Here is a 21,232-nt window from a genome sequence, read left to right on the forward strand (position 1 = left end):
GAAACAAGCAGGCTCCTTTGAAATGCACCACAACTAGCTGTCCCTGCATCAGATTCCTAAACAGATACTGTTTCCTCCACTTTCAGCTATTTAATTGCACTTAAACTCTGTTTTCTGCTTGCCTCTCACCATGCAAAACTAGCACATCCCAGCCGTTACACTGATTGTGTGGAAGTAAGGAAGAGTGGAAATGGGACGGATGCTCGTGCCATCAGATTTAGACATGGATGGATCCCACACGGATCCCTTGGGGAGCTCGGCTAATTGGATGATGGCGATCTCAACCCATTAGGAAATCCATCCACAATTTAAAAATATGTGCAGAGAAACCGTTTAGCGACGCTGCACCCTGGGCCCACACCTATGTGGGCGTAAGCCCACGGGGCTTACTCTCAAGTAAACATCCGTAGGCTTTCACTGTCCGATCCCTTTCTTAAAAGTCCCGGGCGCTCCCGGGTTGCCCATTGCCCGGGCTGCGGAGCCGGCGGAAACTCGCAACAGTTATTTTTCAACTTTCCAGAACCAACGGCGTGGACAGCGCAAGAAGAGCAGTCGCGTGGATGAATCGGCGAGGAGAAAGCCGAGGAAGCTGCTGCAGGTGACGCGAGAGGGTCGCACTTCGAGCCTCGCCCACTTCCTTTTCAACCTCCTCGCCTCGCTGCCCCCCTCCCTCTCTCCGCGTGGAAGCACCAAGTTATCTCCCGAAGAGCCTCTGCCGGGCGAGATAAGGCGCAAGGCGGGAACCTGCTCTGGGGTGGCGGCGCGTTTGGTCCGGAGGCGGGAGCTGCGCGAGGGGTGGCGCGAGGGAGGGACGCAGCCCTTCCACTGCGCCAACCTGCAGTCTGGCGGCATCCATGGAGTGGGAGAGGGCGCGCGCCCCTCGCTTCCTGCCGCCGCCGCGTGCGCCCCTCCCTCCTCCTCCTCTTCCTCCTCCCCCCCTGCGCGCGCGAATGTGTGCCTGGCGCTCTCTGGGCCCGCCTTCCTTTCCGTGGCGCCCGCTGCCAGCCAGTGCCGCAAGGAGCCGTTTCGCGCGCCACTCGCTACTCTCGGCTGCCGCTCGGAGGGGGGCAACAAGCGGCGGCGGCGGCGGCTTCCCCCACCCCGCCTCCTCCTCCTCCTCCTCCTCCTCCGCGGGCACTTTGGCGCCTTTCCCCCCCTGAGCTTCCCGCTCTTTTCCCTCAGGAGGGTCTCGTGGGTTCTTCCGCCTCGGCTCTTTGTTTCCCGCCCCAGCCGCCGCCCCCCCCCCGCTGCTTCGCCTTCCCGGGGGTTTTTCTTCTTCTTCACCTCCCGGTTCCTTCTGCCGTCGCCGCCTGGACGTTGCCTTGTCATGTCAAGATGGAAGGCAGGAGCGACTGGCTCGCCTCGTCGTCCCGCCACGAGGGCTTCGAGCAGATGAGGCTGAAGAGCCGACCCCGCGAGCCGTCGCCCAGCCTCACCCGGGTGGGCTCCAACTTCTACAGCTCCGTCAAGCAGCAGGACTACAGTGCCAGCGTCTGGCTGAGGAGGAAAGACAAATTGGAGCATGTAAGCCACTTTCCCCCCCTTTTTGCTCCTCCCTGCTCATTCATTCTCACCAACAGCCCTGCCAGGCAGGCCACTCATTGCCCCCATTTGGACAGGTGGAGGAAGAACCTCATGAGCTTTCCGCCGGGTGAACCGTTTGCACCCGGGACTCTGTATGGCACAGGTCCAATGGGATCGTAGAATCGTAGGGTCCCCAAGGGTCATCTAGTCCAACCCCCTGCAGTGCAGGAATCTTTTGCCCAATGTGGGGCTCGAACCCAGGACCCTGAGATTAAGAGTCTCATGCTCTACCAACTGAGCTATATATAAACATTGGTTCTGAGCATAGTCTGTCCCAACCTGGAGCTTCGCCCTAGAAACCCCAAATAGGTTCAACAACATGTGGGGGCTCTTGGGAAGAAGGGTCCCTAAGGCTACAATGTGATGCACAATGGCTTGGAAGTAAGTTCCATTAAACTCAATGGAGCTGTCTGCCAAGCGAGCGCGCACAGGATTTCTCTGCAAAAGTGGGAGACGAGGTTCATTTCTCTTTAGGAACAGCAGGACATCAGAATAATTTGAACGGTCTGGATCACAGCCCTTCTGAATTGCGAACATGTCGCTCTGTGTTTTCTGTACGTGTATATGCTTAGTTCCCGTTCTGTGGACTATTGTCTACTGCAGACCAATTTCACATCCCTTCCCTCTCCATGCATGTACATATGGGACAGCTTCAGCTCAAGCTGGGAAGTTACAGTACCTTTTATGATGTTGCAGAATTCCCCTCCAAGCGAGAACAGGTTGGAATGTTATGGTGATCAGGATACCTGTGTTTTGCTTTTGCAATCCTTATTTCCTATTTGGAGCAGCAAACATTCTGTATTCCAGACATACTTTCCCTCCCCATCCCCTGTGTGGGATTTTAAGGCAGTGTGAAGTAGATTGCTTTCCAACATCAATTTCTGCAGCAGCAATGCATGTTAACTAAGTGGTTTTGAGACCAGGGAGAAGCTGTGGCTGCCTGCAATGAATATTTTATGGGGATTTTAAGGTGCTTGGAAATATTCCTGTGGTTCAGATGATTCAGAGCAATGGGCTCTTTTGTTATGTAATTTGTAACAGTAAGAAATTGGATGAATGGCACCCTAGGTTAGCATCATCTGAATAGAGTATTAGATGAAGTCCGTAATTACATTCTCCCCCTCTAGGCACAGATATTATGTTTGCTGCATGCTATTGGGGAAGCATTGCTGGGTTTTACATTGCAGCAGGCTTGCTTAAGAAGACATGCATGCAGTTCGAAGCTGACTTTGTGACATAGAAGACAAGTATGCTGCTTTTATAAAATACATCAAAAATATTGTAATGCAAGCAAGTTCCTTGAAAGAAATACTTGCATCAAAACATGTCTTTTGCAGACCTATTGACTCATTATAGTACCCACACATTATTTACACTTTGTTAGAAACTGATTCAGTGCCAAATGATGTAATCCAAAACGCAAAGATACAGCAGTAGAATAGCTGGAAGCTACAAAAAGTATTAAAATTCTTATCTGCATTACTATAAAGTATTATTTATTTGGGTGAGATCGCTAAAGGAAAGGATTGAGTATTCAATTAAAAAAAACCTCCCCCAAAGGTACATGTTTGTGGCCAAATATAAGTTGCAGTCATGGTGATAAATGGCATTGTCAAGATTGATCAACTGTGGGATGTACTGTTCCTCAGCTGTGCTACTAGTATACCTGTCTATCTTGATTCAATAAGACTTGTCAATAGTGGCATGTGACGTTTAATGAATGGCTGGTGGCTTTTCCTGAAATCTGGAATATAGAAATATCCGTTTTCTCAACATTGGGTTGCATCCTATGTTAGTTACTCAAAGTAGACATATTGAAATTAATGGATATAAGTGAGGTCCATTAATTTCCATGGTTCTACTCAAGAGTGCAACTTAGCGGGATACAACCCACAGACTTTTACATGAACTACCTGTGTAGGTGAACTATCATTTTGCAAATCTTAACATTGCCCATTTCTAATCATAACAGTATGATTACTATCAAAGAAACAGCTAGAAAATTGCAGTGTGGGAACGGAGAACCAGAATAGCCATATAGGCTCATTAAAACATTAAAACATTTCTGATACACAACACCAGCACTTGTTTTATTTAACTTACTTGGATTTGTGAACTGCTGTATAGTGGTACCTCGGGTTACAGGCGCTTCAGGTTACAGAGGCTTTAGGTTACAGCCTCTGCTAACCCAGAAATAGTACCTCAGGTTAAGAACTTTGCTTCAGGATGAGAACAGAAATCGTGCTCTGGCGGCGAGGCGGTAGTGGGAGACCCCATTAGCTAAAGTGGTGCTTCAGGTTAAGAACAGTTTCAGGTTAAGAACAGACCTCCGGAACGAATTAAGTTCTTAATCCGAGGTACCACTGTATTGACAATGGATAGCAACTTATATAAAACAAAATCTTAAAATGTGCATAAACTTATGCAGAAAGTAAGACGGTCTTGTAGTGTCTTTGGAAGATGCTAAGGCTGTCTTTGACAAGAGTTGGAGAATTCTTTGATATAAGACGCACTCATATCCACATTTACCTAGGAGTTTTCCCAATGCACTAATTTCAGTAAATATGGGATGTTAATGCAATTATTTGACAGTATTGTATAATAAAGCTTGTGTAAAGACCATGACCATTTGAGTTCAATGACACTAAACTGCACACTTATTCAGTGGAACGTACTCCCAGGTATCCATACAAAGTATTGTAGCCTTAGTTAAACTCCACATAGTTTTGTTTCATTTGGCAGAAGGGAGATTAGGTTGAAATGTAGATGTGGAGCACATAATGGTCCTGCAGCAATGTGAAAACATTTCCTATAACCTTTTTCAGATAGATGTAGTACAGTACAGCGGTACCTCGGGTTACAGATGCTTCAGGTTACATACGCTTCAGGCTACAGACTCCACTAATCCAGAAATAGTACCTCGGGTTAAGAACTTTGCTTCAGGATGAGAACAGAAATCGCATGGCAGCAGCAGCAGCAGGAGGAGGCCCCATTAGCTAAAGTGGTACCTCAGGTTAAGAACAGTTTCAGGTTAAGAACAGACCTCCAGAATGAATTAAGTTCTTAATCTGGGGTACCACTGTATTCATTGGGATTGTGCAGTAATCTATAATTGTGAATGCACTGTGATATAATGCAGTAGCTGACAGAGGGCAATGGGTTTGGTGTCATACCTATAGGGCTCAGATGTGGTCTTTTTAAAGGGCCCGCCCCTCAGTTCTGATTTGACAGCCTGTCTTCTGATTGGGTCTACCTCCTTACATAAGAGGCTCTCCTCCCTTCAGTTAGATGAAGACACCAGAAAGGGAGGATCAATGCCAAGCTTTTTCCATCAGCTATTGAACCACTCTTTGAGCAGCAGAGATGATACTCGCAGAAAGGAGGCTCCCCACAACAGTGGCAGGAGAGGTAAGATAACCTGGGATACTTGTGACATCAGCTGTTGATGCCCATACCCTGGCCTTGTTACGACTGAGATAAAGAATACCAAGTGTTTAGGTGTCCCTGGAGCAAAGTACATTCTGGACCACTGTGGATTTGGGGTATTCCTTTTCTTTTCCTCTAGGGCTTGAAGGATGAGAGGAAATCCTGATGTTGATTCTGGCCATTATGATACCATGGGTCATGATATCTTTGTGTTTGTGGTAAAACTGATGATGGTCCATTGCTCCATGGATATCAGCCATGGAGCTTGTTGGATCTGAAAGAGTAGCCCACTCTTGCTTTTAATAACAGTGGCAAAACCTGCTATGTTTTGCACAGGGGTGGAGCCTCCCTGTCAACATGGTTGTTACCTTTCATAATTATCCACATTTTGGGGTCTATGTAGCACATTACAGAGAATGAGTCTGTGATGCATTTATATTCTCACTATACTTCAGATATTATATCCAAGTTCAGCTAAGTAAAAACCTTTAGCTGATCTCACTGGAATTGCACTTGAGACAAGTTGGTCAACCATATGCTTCTTGTGAAAAATGCCTGTAAGCTAAGGGCAGAGCACACTGAATTGTTTTCAGATGATAAGAATGATTTTCTGATTTGACAGGTTTTAGCTTAGTCAGTATGTACTTTGCAATATACTTACTGAATGGTGAGCTCAATATATAGTCAACCAAAGTACTTGTAAATTCAATACGGCTAGAATATGTTGGACAATTTTATCTAAGTTTGTGCACATATGTGCATTATTTCATTATTTGAAATTTCATGATCTGTCTTGAGTGCGCAAGATATGTTTGATACTAATGGGTAAGGAGATGTTAATAGCCTATAAAAGAACATTACACTTTGTACATTTACAAAAGGTACAAGACCATCTGGTGCTGAGTCATAGAGACAGACTAGGGTTGCAGTTGGTGTACTGCTCACCTTGCTTCCTACCTGCCTCTCTGGCCAACCTGGCTGAAGTGATTTCAGCTGTGATGTTGGAGAAGCCCAAGGCTGTGGTCCTGGATGAGCTCAATACCCACACGGGGACCACTACTAGCATTTCTTCTCAGGACTTCATGGCTTCCATGAAAACAACGGGATTGTCTCAAGTGGTCATTAGTCTGACACACAGAGTAGGGCATACTCTTGATTTGTCTTTGCCTCAAATGATGCAGGTTGTGGTCTGAATATTAGGGACAGGCTGTGTAACTCTGTGGTCACAATCAGACTACTGGACCTGCCTGCAAGTGCTCCAGTTGGAGAACAGCCTTTACCAAAGGTGCCGTGGACTTAATGGGTTGGGTTCACCTAAGGAGCATTATTAGTGGAACCTTTGTGCAAAGACTTAACTAATGCAATTGGGGCTTCCCCCCCTTTCCACTCCCATGTGCCCCCGCCTCCCAAAGTTGTTGGGGGATGGAGAGAGCCGCCAGAACAGTTTGTGAGAAGACAAGAGGTGGGATTGTTCCATCTGGCAAGCTGAAATGCTTGCACAAATGGTATGTAATAGCAACACTGAATTCCACCCACAATGTCTGACCTCCCCTATAAGGGTAAGAGGTCCATTCAGTCAGCCCACACCTGGTGGCTTATGGACTCCAAGGGAGTCCTGAATGTTCTGGGGGATGTTCCAGTGACTAGATCTAACAATCCTGTCAAAGCTCTGCTCTTGCTATGGTATGGCAAAATGAGGTGTGCTGTTGACATTATCATTCTCAAATGCTGCAGAGCCAATTTTGCCTCTTGGTATTCCCAGGAGATTTGGATGTTGTAGCAACTGAACAGAGTGCAAATGGCAGAAATCTAACTATGAGGCCAATCATATAATCATGCCTATTGTGTTGCATTATTGGTAGTGAAGACAGCATATTTCACTGTCTCCATTGCATCCTCAAGTAGCCATCCAGTGGAGCTTTCTAAGATTGCCCATCAGTTATCATCTCCCTTAGCTAACCACACAATAATACAGATGTGGTCATTGTTGGCTTGCTGTGACTTTTGCAAGGCACTTTGAAGGGGAAGTTGCTCATCTCCATGGAGATATTGATACTGATTTGAGTTCAAATCCAGTTGAGGTGTTCAATGCTACATATAATTCTATTCTGTGAGGTCTGTTTCAGCTAATGTGGCCTGATGACACGGACAGGGAACTTACAAGAATGAGGCAGATTACATGCCATCTGGCTCCTTTTTCCTTCTTGGCTGATGAAAGGTAACCATCGGGTTCAGGATGTGGTGAATGTATCTTCATGCTGGGAAGTAGTGCCTGGTGCCCGTTAAGGAAGCAACAGAGCAACCACTCCTGAAAAATCCAACCCTGGACCCAAAAGCTTGTCAACTACTAGTTGGTTGGTAGCATCCTCTTTTACAGTAAATCATGGTATACGCCCCCTACGCTCAATAGACACTACTTCTAAAAAATAAAGAAGCTATTGCATTGCGCTGGAAAGAACATTACCAGCATCTCATTAACCACAACTCCCCTGTAGCTGCCGAGGTCCTCTCACAAATTCCGCAAAAACAAATTGAAGATGAGCTTACAGGATCTTCAAATCTGGGAGAGTTGTGTACAGCTATTAGCCAAATGAAAAACAACAAAGCCAGGGGACCTGCTGAAGTCTTCAAAGTGGGAAGAATTGGATTTACACAATGACTTCACAAGTTCAACAAAAAAATCTGGGAGAAAGAGGAGAGCCCATCAGACTTAAGGGATGCTAAAATTATCAATCTCTTTAAAAAAGGTGATTGAACGGATTGCAGAAACTACTGAGTCGCATCTTTATTAGCTGCAGCTGGCAAAATTCTTGCAAGGATCTTGGCAAACCATCTCCTAACTATACCAGAGGCTACCCTTCCTGAATCCCAAAATGGTTTTCAACCTTCTAGGGGGACAGTGTACATGATTTTCACTGCTTGACAGCATCAAGAAAAATACAGAGAGCAAAACCAACCCCTGTATATGGCGTTTATAGACCTACCTAAGGCCTTCAACACTGTAAATTGTAATGCCCCGTGGACTGTCCTCCTGATAATCCTCCCAGATAAATTTGTGAACATCCTTTGGCTCCTTCATATGGCAGCAACAATCGTGGATAACAATGGCTCTCAAAGTGAGCCATTCACAGTGGGATCAGGTGTTAAACAGGATTGTGTTATCACCCCAACTCCATTTATTATTTTCATCGCCATGATCCTACACTTTGTCGAAGGGAAATTCCCCACCGGGGTAGAAATCATATATCAAACAGATGGAAGGCTGTTTAACTTGAGTAGGCTGAAAGCAAAGAATCTTCTTTGACGATCACTCGTAGCCGAGTAAGATTGTCTTCCATAATTCTGGACCCACACGTCCTCCCACAGTGGGGACATTGGTTCCCGGGCGGGAGTTGATCATAGTGTGTATTTGCCAAGCGTGCCTTCCTCTTAGCACGTTTCTCCCTTGCGTTCTGAGTTCGAGTGTCTTCAAAGTCCACGGCACCTTTGGTAAAGGCTGTTCTCTAACTGGAGCGCTCGCAGGCCAGTATTTCCATGTGCCGGTTCATGACTAGGGGCTTCCAGATTTCACGATCCTGCCCCCATTACCATTTGCCGTTCACCATGGAACTTTTGGGGTTTGGGTTGGGTTTTTGGAAGACGCCTCTGCGTGAATTTGTTTTATGTGTGTAGATCAGTGCATAACTTGTATCATAGAGCTTCAACATTCTGATGACAACATAGTGCGTGCACACTCAGCGGATGACCTGACTGAGGTCTGAGAGGAACTCACGTTTTTGTCAGAGCAGAAGGTGTCAGAGTGTTGGTGCCCAGGAGAAAAGGACACTGGCTTGCTGGGGGGAAGGGGCATCAGCTGGGCTGCTCAGAATCTGGGGCATTGGAAGGGTGCACAACACTCTTGAAAGTCAGTATTGGGGCTGAAGCAGCAGTGCTGGAAGGCTATGTTGGAAGCAGAAATTAATTTTTATTCATATGACTAATTCATGGAAAATATTGCTTTATTTGTGTGAGATGCGTGCGCATGCACGCCCACGCACACTCACTGTATATGCACTTCTGGGGTAGTTTGTCCACCTTTGGTCCCCACTCTGCTCTTAGCTCTTATCTGTGGCTCCTAGAAGCTGTCAGCATGTGACAACGGCCACACCCCAGGGAACGTCTTGGACTAGCTGGCTAAACCGGGTCAGGGTAGCCGATGGGTCTCAAACCCTTGTTGAGTTAGGGACCTCTTCTGCTTGTGAAAACAGACTCTGGCAGATTGAGTGTACAAGACTAATAGTGGGGCTAATGGTTAAGTTCTTCATGAGCTTTAGAGGGAAATCTGTACCCGCTGCCTTTCAGGACATCTTCTGGAGAAAAAAAGAATAAGGAGCAAACCCAAGGCAAATCCAGAGTGAAGTCTTTAAGAGGGTTGGATGGTGTCTTGTACACCTCTTTCTGACAACTGCTGTAGCCAAGATGGTGCCAAATGTATTACTCTGCTCTGCTTTGGACCACATCAGTGAGACTGGGCAGCCCAGGACCTTCATACACACTGCCCAGGCATGTGCCCTGGAGAGGTCACTTTGGACTTCAGCCCCGGAGGCACACTCCATTGCTACTTGAGACAGATGGATGCCAACAATATTGTTTTAGAGATAAGCACCTAGTTACAATATTGAAGGTCCTCAATACTATTGTTTTCAGGGGCCAAATTAAGCAACACAATTTTTGGAATTCTGATTTAAGTCTAATGGACTAGAGTCAATGTAAACTTTCATTTCACACACTCCATCTGGATACTGAAAAGCTGACTTTGTGGGGTCTAGCTTCTAAGCCAGAAATCTCTTTCAATGATTGTTCAGTGGGATTTCCACACAACTCAACCCATAGCACCTTGGCATCTGTTGTATCTACAGCTTCCCATGGGCCTAGTATCCACCCTGATTTCATTCATGCAGCTGTTGGTGTGTAGGGTAGACTGAAGACAGAACTCACAGTACCCTTTAACTGTAACTGGCAGCTTATGTAATCCTATTGTGCTAAGGTTGCTTTTTGATTGTAATATAAACTCTGTCAAGCCAAAACTATATCTAACATCCAAACAATAAAGTGGAAAGAGGTCAAAAAAGCTCTATTGTTGAGGGAGTTGACAGCTTGAAGGTCTCACAAAAGCAAAAAAAGAAAGATATTTGATCAGCAAAATGCAGTAAATCATTAAATGTCTTCTCCAGCACACACTCTACTATGAAGACATGACTGGAATCAATTGTGAGTCAAATGAGCAAGATAACGTTTCAGCTGAATATAAATGAAATTTTCAACCCTTTTGTATTATTAAAGAGTGCCTAGAAAGAAGGCATATCATAGATGATGTTACAGTAAATGGTATAGCATCTTGTATCAGGTAGTGCAACATGATTCTAAAAGTCTGAGGAGGAGCTCAGAACGATGTAACTGGAAAACATTTTTTTCCAACTCCCCCATATTAGGTTACCACAGTGGGTCTAGTTTTTTACTAGTAAATGTTATTTCCCCTGATTTCTGATCCCAGCATTACCCCAAGACAGATTCAGATGAATCACAGGCCAGCCCCACCCAAGGGAGTCCTTGGAACCCCCTTTTACATCCTGAGGGTGTGGCTTTCCTATCATCTTCAAACTCCACCATAGAAGATGACTGCTCTGCAGCTTCTCCTTCATAACCATGCAAGAGTGTGCAGCTGGAGAACCACTGAAGGCCCTTTAAAGGATTACAAACAGTTCTGCCAGCGGGTGGGGGCAGAACCACTGGAAGCTCAAGCTGTGCCAGCCTTCGCAAGGCTTCAAATAACTCTGGTCTTTCTACTGCTCAGCAAGCAGAGCACACTCGGAGCTACCCATGGTTTTGATTGCTGCTCACTGGAACCTGCCAGGACTCAGCCTGACTTGACCTGATCTGACTTATTATAGCTGGACTTGCCTCAGCCTGACTGAGTTTGACCTAAGCTACTTGACTTGCCCTAGCTGAAAATCATTTGACCCACAGTACCCTGGCCCATCCTGATTAAGAACAATTGATCTGCTTGAGTGGGCCCCACCTGAATCTGCCCAACTTACCTGCTTCTTCCCTTGGATCAGGCATGGCTAAACTTGGCCCTCTAGCTGTTTGGGGACTACAACTCCCATCATCCCTAGCTAATAGGACCCAGTGGTCAGGGATGATGGGAATTGTAGTCCCCAAACAGCTGGAGGGCCAAGTTTGGCCATGCCTACCTTAGATGGTAAGGAAAGGGGGTTATTGAACATTCTGGCACTGGGCAGCCCTCCACCTGAAGGCCTCTTTTCTCGTTCCCCCAGACCCTAACATCCTAAGTGGCAACACAGTTGGGGGTCAGGGGATGAAATTAGGTTTTGTCTGTCTCTCAGTTAGCAACCACACATACAGAAATCCCCCTCTATCTGTATTAACCTTCAGAGTCATCTAGCAGTTCTTTACTTGCCAAGGCTGTATTTCTGAACAGCGGACAGCAGAGCAAGAAGCGCCATTACTCAGTGGTAGAGCATTTACTTTGCATGCAGAAGGTCCAGGGTTCAGTCCCTGGCATCTCCAGGTGGGGTTGGGAGAGGCCTCTGTCTGAAGCCCTAGAGAGCCACTGCCAGTGAAGACAATACTGAGTGAGTGTGGTGGAGTCTCCTACTTTGGAGGTCTTTAAGCAGAGGCTTGACAACCATATGTCAGGAGTGCTCTGATGGTGTTTCCTGCTTGGCAGGGGGTTGGACTCGATGGCCCTTGTGGTCTCTTCCAACTCTATGATTCTATGATTCTATGAGATGGACCAAGGGCCTTGCTCAGTATAAGGCAGCTTCCTATGTTTGGGATGGATTCAGATGACCCATTCTGTAGTGTCTTCTGTAGTGAGTTACAGTCAGCCACACCAGGATCAAAATGAATTGGGCTTGCTTGAAGCTTTCTGATGGATTTTGACACCAACATGATTTTTGGCAAGTTATGTTGTTTTTTTAAAGTGCTGTTACATAACATAATTGTCAGAATCGATCAGGTGCTGACCCCCTTCTGAGCTAGATTGTAACCGGATCCCACAATATGGTGGTTGCAAAAGTGATCAACAGGTCTCCCTTAGTGTCTTGTACCTCTCTTCCTATATCTCTCATATAGCATTGGACGTAGGGTTCCTAACTTGCTGTGCTAAAATATGTACTCCAGTTGCTCAAAGCTTCTCTTCCCTCTGTGAAGGAGAGTTCCACTTTTCCTGCCGTATTCTTAGGGCATTTTAGAATTTATTTAGGATTTAGGTGGGTGCAGGCTTTTGAGTGAGGGCAGTGATTTGTTTTTCTTTCCAGTAAAACATTTCTTTGGCCTCCTGTATCGTCCCTGGCTGTCCAGGCTTCATTTGAGAAAAGCCCCATGGGAAGACTTGCTGCATGATGTCATCCCCCCCGGTTTTAACTGAAGTGCAGGTATATAGGAAAGCTGCAGAATGCAGACCACTAGTGAAATTATTTGTAGATTGAAAGAAATGACACCCCCAAATACCTCTCAGTCACATCAAAAGTAAGGTAACAATGACAAAAGCCCATGGGAATTTTGCTTAAAATTTCTCTCTCCCTTTGACAATTTTCTTATGCAATTTCTTTTCTCGTTAATTGATGGAGATTTTATTTTATTTTATTTTTGGTGGGGAGTGGGATACAGGATAAATTTCTGGCTTGGCATTATTAATAAGTGCAATTTAATAACATTTGCTCTGATAAATGCGAAGATTTGCCCAGAATAATCAATGAGCATTTGTAGCATTACTGATGTAATCCAGATAAATTCTAGTTTGAGATCATAAAAATAAATTAATTGGAGGACACAAGAATCTGCAGAGGAATCAGCAAAACCCATCCCTGCCTTCCTTCCCCCTCCTCCTGAATGGATCCAAGCCAATTGCAGTTGCAGTTAATATTGTTACATTTTAAAAATGCATCTCTCCATTTGTAGATAATCATTACTGCCTTTTAAAGTACAACAGAAGTGGAAGCTTATTTAAAGATATAATGGTGGAGATGGATGTTTGCTTGGTAAAAGAGATGAATGCCTAAAGGTTCCAAGTAGCCTCGTGCCAATTTCTGGTTAAGCTTGCTTTATTATAATTACATTCTTTGTAAAAGGCTCTAATTCCATGTATTTTTCTAAAACAATAAAAACAGTAGGGTTCCTTTTCCAGTTATTGGAATAATAATTAAAATCAACATGATTGTTATAGGAAATGAGACATGGCAAATTGCTAAAAAAAAGTTTAACGGTAACTTAAGGTGCAACAGTAAGCACCTTTGTACCAGACTCAGAGGGGTGTGTGTGTGTTGCATTGGATTTGGTGAAAGTGTCTTTCTCTCTGGCCCTGCTAACTTTTGCCTTTGGAATGATGCCAGTGTTGCCCTGCAGCTGCAGACCTCCTCCTTTCAACTATAAAACAGGCAGACAGCCCTCTGTCAGTGGAATCCCCACTAGTGGCAGCCCACAGAAAGCCCAGAAATGCACAATTCTAGGAGGAGGAGGAGGAGATGATGATGATGATGATGATGATGATGATGATGATGAAGAGTTTGGATTTGATATCCCACTTTATCACTATCTTAAGGAATCTCAAAGCAGCTAAGAATCTCCTTTTCCCTTCCTCCCCCACAACAAACACTTTGTGAGGTGAGTGAGGCTGAGAGACTTCAAAGAAGTGTGACTAGCCCAAGGTCACCCAGCAGCTGCATGTGGAGGAGCGGAGACACGAACCCAGTTCACCAGATTACAAGACTACCACTCTTAACCACTACACCACAATGGAGCAGCAAAAGGCTGAACTAGCCTAGAATTCACTTGATTCACATGACAGGACTGAGCCTGATTTGGGTCCGATCCCTGTAGCAATTTCAGGATGACACTGTGATTTGTATCCCCCACCCCAGCATGTGTGGCAAGCCTGCAAATGCAGCAGTAGCTCCACTGCACCATTAAAAGCCTGTGTGAAGAGGGATCCTTTGTTTCCATTACTTTTTCGGTCTTGACAAATTGCTAAGTCTTACGTTCCGAATCATTCATACATTATGCACACTTCGTATCAAACTTTCGTAATTAAAATTTTAGAGATAATAACAGAGTGATTCTTTGGTCCCACTGTGCATACGTAACATAGAAAAGAGTCACAGGCCATCAGTGCAGGAAACGGATGCTATACACACATAATTTCCCTCTCTTGAAGTTGCCCAACACTTTCTGTATTAGTACTGGGTGAAGTTTCTTAGTTTGCCACGGACACATTCCTGGTGTGCACTAGGCCTGTATCCTGTGCACAAAGGATTGGTGGCTGCGGGGGTGGGGTGGGTTAGGAAACAAACCACCGCCTCTACAAATAAATTAATTACTGTTTGGAAGAATTCTACAAATACAGCTCAGTATTCTCAAGATGATTTAAAATCTGCAGAATCTTTTATTGATTCCTAAAAGTCCACTTGGGAATCCCTTGCAGGATTATTCTGCTTTGGAAAAACATGCCGTTGGTATTTCTTTTCCACATAATGGTTTAGGGCCAATTCTAAGTATCTGAGTCAACCGCTTACCTGGAAAAACATTAGGGAAACAAGACATTTTGAAATGGTTATGTTCAATATGGTACACCCAATCTCTCAGTCTAATATACTGTACCCCTCTGTATGGCAGCTGTTATAAAACTGCTTCTTGGTGGCCCGGCTTCTACATCTCATTGGGGAAGGATAAAATCACTAGCATGTATGTTGTCTGGATCATGCGATTACTCGTTGTGCCAGCAGCTCCAATAGATGTGCCAACCTGGTAAGGTAAATAACTCCATGATAAAGTACAGCTGTCACAGTGATGATGTGTAGATTGTCACTACAGGTGGGTTGACTGTGTTTCATCAAGCTGAGAGCTTATTACAGGGACTAGGCTCTCTTTAATTTGCAGCCTAAGACTAACGGAAGCAACAGAGGAGGTTGTAAATCCCAGATGATCTGTTATCGACAGAGGAGGGAAACCCAGAGGTCTAATTGCTTAACTCCTTTGCAGGTTTAGAACGCTGGCTGCTCCACAGTGGCAACCATGACAAGCAATTTATTTGCTTTAAAATCCATTGCAATTACCAAAAAATAAAATCATGATATAGTATGTTTAAGAGGAATACACTGTGTTGCAGTCAGCACAGGAAGCTGGTATAAGAAAAGAAATTATGTTGAAGGAATACAAAATAATGAAGGACAAATGAACTAGAAATTGTTGGGGTGGGGCAGTTGCCATGATTTCCAAATGGTGATTCTATTTTTGCACTTACTGCCATCTATCTTCTTAATAAATGGTTAGTTACATTAAAATTTAAAAGAAAGTGCTTACTTATAAAAGACCTTCATTACATTTTTCTCTGCTGTAACAGTTTAACTTCTCAATAAAAAGTGGATGACGGATGGAAGGGTTGTCTTCATCCTGCCAAGGCAATAAACAAAGGCATCTGCACTGTTCGGAGATTTCATACTTCCTTGGTCTTCATGTTTTATTCTCTTTTAATTGGAAATGAGCACCTGCTCATATATTACTTAAGCTACCAGTCACAAACAAATAGCAGACACGCTGTTTCCTCTTGGGATGAATAAATTATGTGAGCAAGTGAAAGAATACACGGATGTGTCTGTGTCTGTGGCCTCATAGATATGCTTTTCAGTGAGTGACAGAAAAGGCACTCTGTCTGCAATTCTGTTTCTGTTGTTTCACGTAGTCAGTTTCCTAAAGGAGAAGAAAGCCAGTGAGGGAACACACAATTATAATCTATGGCAAGTGGAGGGGAGCTGCTGCAGCAGCAGTAATACAGTTTGTCATGTCCCTTCCTGCTGCTGTGTGGCGTAAGCAGAGGTTCACTATGGCAGCATTCTGTGCGAGGCAAGCAAGCCAGAGCTTCATGTGTATCTTAGGTCCAAACTGTGTGACTTCTGTGTTCATACTTCCCACAGTTTCTAAAGACACAGGTAGGGTCAATACTATGTTATTGAGGAAGGGATATTTTGGGGGAGGGATATTTTAACAGTGCCATTTTCCCACTCTGCACTGCCCTCCCCACTGCTATTAGTCTCTTTGTGGGGAGTCATTTACATATCCCATATGGGAATATGGTAGCTTCCCCCATAGCAAATAACATCTTGGGAGGGCAAAATGTCAACCAAGGAAACGGCAAAAGAAGCTACTGCATTTTCTGTGAACAGAAGCTGTGGGAGATTATGGGGCTTCCAATGAAGGGATGTAGAACCCTACATTCTCACTCCCCAATCCCCAAATGCTAGCATGGCAGTCTTGTATGAAGGCTTTGCCTCCCGCTAGGAAACAGCTATGTTACTCAGTTGCCCACCATTCTGTGGATGAAGGGCGGGGGGCAGAATGGTTGGATGCTGAACAAGCAACAGGCTTGAGTGAGAGAGGAAGAAGAGACAGAAAGAGCTGCAGACGTAGGACAGGCAGCTGAGGAAGAGGTTGCAACAGATTCGCAGGAGTTTGCCGGTCCTACTGTATTCAGCTCCCCTTGTCCCTTGTCTCTTGTCTCCAAGGGCACGGAGGGCTTTGCATGTAGCAGAGCAAAGGGCACAGCGAAAACAGGAGCCCGCTCCCTGACTGAGTATAACACTGATGAGAAAACAGCCTGCCGGGGTGGAGACTTACGGCGAAGTGGCAACTGCTTTACCAGAGTCAGTTTTGCCCGTAGGTTTCTCTGTTTGTATTTTGTTTCCTTGGATAAAGATTCAACTTTACTACTCGTCTGTGTACTGACTTGCAACTGAACCAGCCCTGACAACTGTAATTTAAGGGGTATAGAGTAAATATGGCTCGTATTTCTGGTAAAGGTTCTGTTAGTTTTGTCTGCATTTGACAGAAGGGCTTTGCTCTGGGAGCCTTTTGGCTGAAGGGCAGTGTGTACATATGCATACATAAATAAACTAGTTATTTCAAATCATTAATGAGTGGTGTGTGTGTGTGCTGTAGCTCAGTATCGGAGCATCTGCTTTGCCTGCCAGGTTCAATCCCCAGCATCTCCAGGTAGGGCTAGGAAAGTTCTCTGGCTGAATAGCTTCCAGTCAGTGTGGACAATACTGAGCTTGATAAACAAATGGTCTGACTTGGTAATAATGTAGTTTAGGGAACCCTCCAGAGTGTGTGTGTGTTTTTTGTGTGTGTTTTGCAGGTGTACTCTGTAGCATGTCACTGATGCAGCAGTAACAGTGCTGGACTGTGCACATAACATTTCACTTTCTTAGTTGTTCTGCAGAGCTCCTGTGATGTTGTTGCATTATTGTAATCTGGAAGGGCACTCTTGCACTACTGCACAACAAAAGCAGGGCAAAAAAATAAACCAGAACAATTGTGATATAAATAGTTACAGGATTTCAGCTGGGTGTTAGGGGGCATGCACTGATTGGACACCAAGCAGTATGTCTGGTGCGGAAGTGTACGTGAACAGAAACTAATTAGGTAAGGAAGACTTAAGTTCACATATTCTTTCAATTTAACTTGCCAAGTTCCCTGTAACTGAAAAAAAACCACACACGTAGACTGCTGGAACTTCAACAGTACTTTAGCTTTCTTTTCTGATAACTCTCTGCTAATATAATGGGATGCTTTATTTAGTGGATATGTCCCCTCCACTTGACATTTAGGGTGCCCTTTCTACTTGTCATCCTTCCTATCTACCTCTACTCACCTTTTAACATTATAACTTGGCCTTCTCATTAAGTCCCTCCCAGTGACGGATTTTAAAATACTTCCCTTCTTTGAAATGCTTTCTACAACCACCTAGCTTAGACTTCTATATTAAGAGTGTATTGGCCAAGTTGCCTACACCTCCTAACCTTCTTCTTATTCATGGGCAAGGAAAGAGTTTGGCAGTCACACAGCTCTCATTTCAACCTCTGCGTGTACTGAACAAAGTGCATATATTTTTGTATGGGATCTCATTCTTAACTTCGGTTGCAGCATACAGTGAGCTCTCTAGAGAGCTGGGCATTTTAACAATTCTGAGTGAAACTAATATCTTTGGGAGTTTCCAGCCAATTAACTAACTCAGCTTTCATCTGCCTCAGCTTCTGTGCTCTTAGGTCTTTCTGATTAATTGCTCCAGGCTGTTCTGCTGGTGAAGTGTTTTTAAAATTTTGTGCTGATCTGTTACTTTTGATGCTGGACTCACTACTAAGCTATGATTACAATCTTTCCAGAGTTGCTGTTTCACAGGGCTAAAAGCAACATAAGAGAGAAGACTTCATACTGAGTAATACAATGACCAGACCACCACCATTACTGTTAGCAGCAGGAGAGCTTTTTAATCATCTAAGCTGCTTCTTCAGAAGATGACTTTAGGGCATCAGATACCTGAGTTTCACTGGAAATCAGTGGTGTTCATACTCCTGACATTTCTATTATAGTGGTACCTCGGGTTACAGACGCTTCAGGTTACAGACGCTTTAGGTTACAGACTCCGCTAATCCAGCAATAGTGCCTTGGATTAAGAACTTTGCTTCAGGAGGAGAACAGAAATCATGCTCCGGTGGTGCGGCAGCAGCAGGAAGCCTCATTAGCTAAAGTGGTACCTCAGGTTAAGAACAGTTTCAGGTTAAGAATGAACCTACAGAAGTAATTAAGTTCTTAACCCGAGGTACCACTGTACATTGAATCTAGTTTCAAAGTTTTTATTCATTAAATGTCAAAGGGATTGAGACATGCTTGACTATTTTAAATACTTCTGAAAATGCCATCCCATAGCTATTACATATTTCCTCCAACAATGTCACTCAATCCCCACAATATTGCTATACACCACCCCAATCTCTGCCAAGTGGTGCGTGAGATTTCAGGGGGTTGCAGGTGCGCTCCCCAGGGTCTGTGTTCCCTTTTGGGACAATGGGGTGCAGCAGAGACTGTGGCGTCATTGTGATACAGTGGTACCTCGGGTTACATACGCTTCAGGTTACATATGCTTCAGGTTACAGAGTCCACTAACTCAGAAATAGTACCTTGGGTTAAGAACTTTGCTTCAGGATGAGAACAGAAATCGTGCTCCGGCGGCACAGAGGCAGCGGGAGAAAGTGGTGCTTCAGGTTAAGAACAGTTTCAGGTTAAGAACGGACCTCCAGAACGAATTAAGTACTTAACCCAAGGTACCACTGTATATGGTTTATTTGCACATATATACAATCTGAACCTAAATGATGGGATTGCAGAGCTTTCACTTTTAAAGCAGGCCTAGCCTCCTCCATAAGTGCAACACTGGATTCAAAAAGAACAGCAAAAAAGCTATCCTCTCCATTTCTGTTGCAGCTTCTCCCAGCTAGCCTCCATTGTGTTCTGTCCCCTCCTTCGCGGCTTGCAAAACTGAGGTTTTTTTCCTGTTTGCTTATGTTATCCACCCTGAAATCCTAAACCCCTTTGGTCTCTTCCCATCAATGCACAGCTGGAAGAGGCACCCCTCACCTCCTTGTCTGACAGTGTTTGCTCTCTCTTGATGGTTTCATCGATGGGCCATCACTTAGCCAGCCCTGACTGTCCCCCTGACTTGTTAGCATAAACTAAACCCAGGAATTTCAGAGTTTGGCACAGTTTAATCAAACCTTGATTAATTCTAACTCTTATGGGAAACTTGTGCCCACAACTCCCCGCACCCAAGATCTATAACCATATGGTACTAGTTTATTTGTCTCTAAATGCAATTTGTTACAGGCGAGATATATTAAACTTCAAGTAGGCAAAACAATACATGGACTAATGATGAACAAAGTAGCAACAAGAAAACTCCAGTGGTATTGTGGCTCAGAACAGATATTAATTTTTAAAAATCCTGACATTTGACTGTTGAAAAGACAAATAATTTGTCCTAATCCTAGTTTCCATGTCGTTTGTGTTCACTGCAGAGTTAAATGAAGTCTTCAGATGTTGCACTGCTCATGTGAATATATCACTCATGTGGACAGTTATACATAGTAGTTGGCCCAGATTAGTAACATCTGCACAACCTTTCACGCCATCTTTTGTCTGCTGTCTCATTTGTGACAAAATGGTAATAGCTTTCCCATGTACTCTGGTTAAACATGAAACCACATCATGATGCAAATATATATACAAAATTTTCCCCTGCTTCCACTATCATTTAGCCAGGTTCTAACTTTAAGACAGTGCATAGTAGGCAAAGTGATAGCCAATGTGCCACACCAGACCCACTGCAGTCAAATATCCCATTTGACTGTAGACTGAGGAGTGTGCATGTGCCTAAACACAGCTTTCACTTATACAGCTTCCTCACTGAGAGACATTATGAACAGTATGCAGAACAGGAAGGAAGTGACAAGGAGCACAGATGTGGTGGGAAAGCTGATGGGATAAAGGAGCAGGAGGTGGGGGAGAGAAGAGCAATGCACAGTTAAATGTGATTGTAAAAGCCACAGAGCATGCAAAGCTGTTGTAAATTATATGACCTGCAGAAGAGTGGTGTTTGTATAGAAAAGCAGCATTGCAGAATTTAAGGAGAAATAAACTTTGTATTAATAAACGCAGGTGGTGCTCTAGTCTAAATCACTGAGCCTAGGGCTTGCCAGTCAGAAGGTCAGCGGTTCGAACCCCCGCAACAGGGTGAGCTCCCATTGCTCAGTCCCAGCTCCTGCCAACCTAGCAGTTTGAAAGCACATTAAAGCGCAAGTAGATAAATAGGTACCGCTCCGGCGGGAAGGTAAATGGTGTTTCCATGCGCTGCTCTGGTTTCACCAGAAGTGGTTTCACCATGCTGGCCACATGACCCAGAAAAACTGTCTGCGGAGAAACGCCGGCTCCCTTGGCCAGTAAAGCGAGATGAGTGCCGCAACCCCAGAGTCGTTCGCGACTGGACTTAACTGTCAGGGATCCTTTACCTTTACCTTTTTAAACTTTGTAAAGGAAAGACAATATGAAGCAATTGTTTTTCTAAGAAGAAGTTCCCTGTTCATTTCACCAGTAGTGTTTTCACAGAATAATGTAGTTAGGACAAGATGCCGTCCATTTTCTTCATTGTTTGTTAGCTTAAACGCCAGTAGCTCGAAATAGAAAAACTATCCCTCTCTCACATTCATACCTGTAATAGAGAGAAGGGGAAAATGGAGATAATGTGAGATGCAACTCAGCAAAAAGAACATGTGTTAGTGGAAACTTGTGATTACGGGAGGAAAAATCTGCCATTTGCTGAATGGAACTCTGA

At 44.5% G+C, this 21,232-nt stretch overlaps 1 protein-coding gene across 1 annotated transcript in view; it reads left to right on the forward strand.

Moving 5' to 3' along the window:
- The first annotated feature begins 1,297 nt into the window (after positions 1–1,297).
- PLD5 (phospholipase D family member 5) overlaps positions 1,298–21,232 on the forward strand; it is an 89,534-nt gene continuing 69,599 nt past the window's right edge. The window contains exon 1 of the mRNA XM_082215051.1: positions 1,298–1,524. Coding sequence (XP_082071177.1) covers positions 1,336–1,524 — 189 coding nt within the window. The 5' untranslated portion in view covers positions 1,298–1,335. The remainder of the gene's footprint in view (positions 1,525–21,232) is intronic.

This window comes from Podarcis vaucheri (genome assembly GCF_965113315.1).
Source record: "Podarcis vaucheri genome assembly, chromosome: 3".
Taxonomy (NCBI): Eukaryota; Metazoa; Chordata; class Lepidosauria; order Squamata; family Lacertidae; genus Podarcis; species Podarcis vaucheri.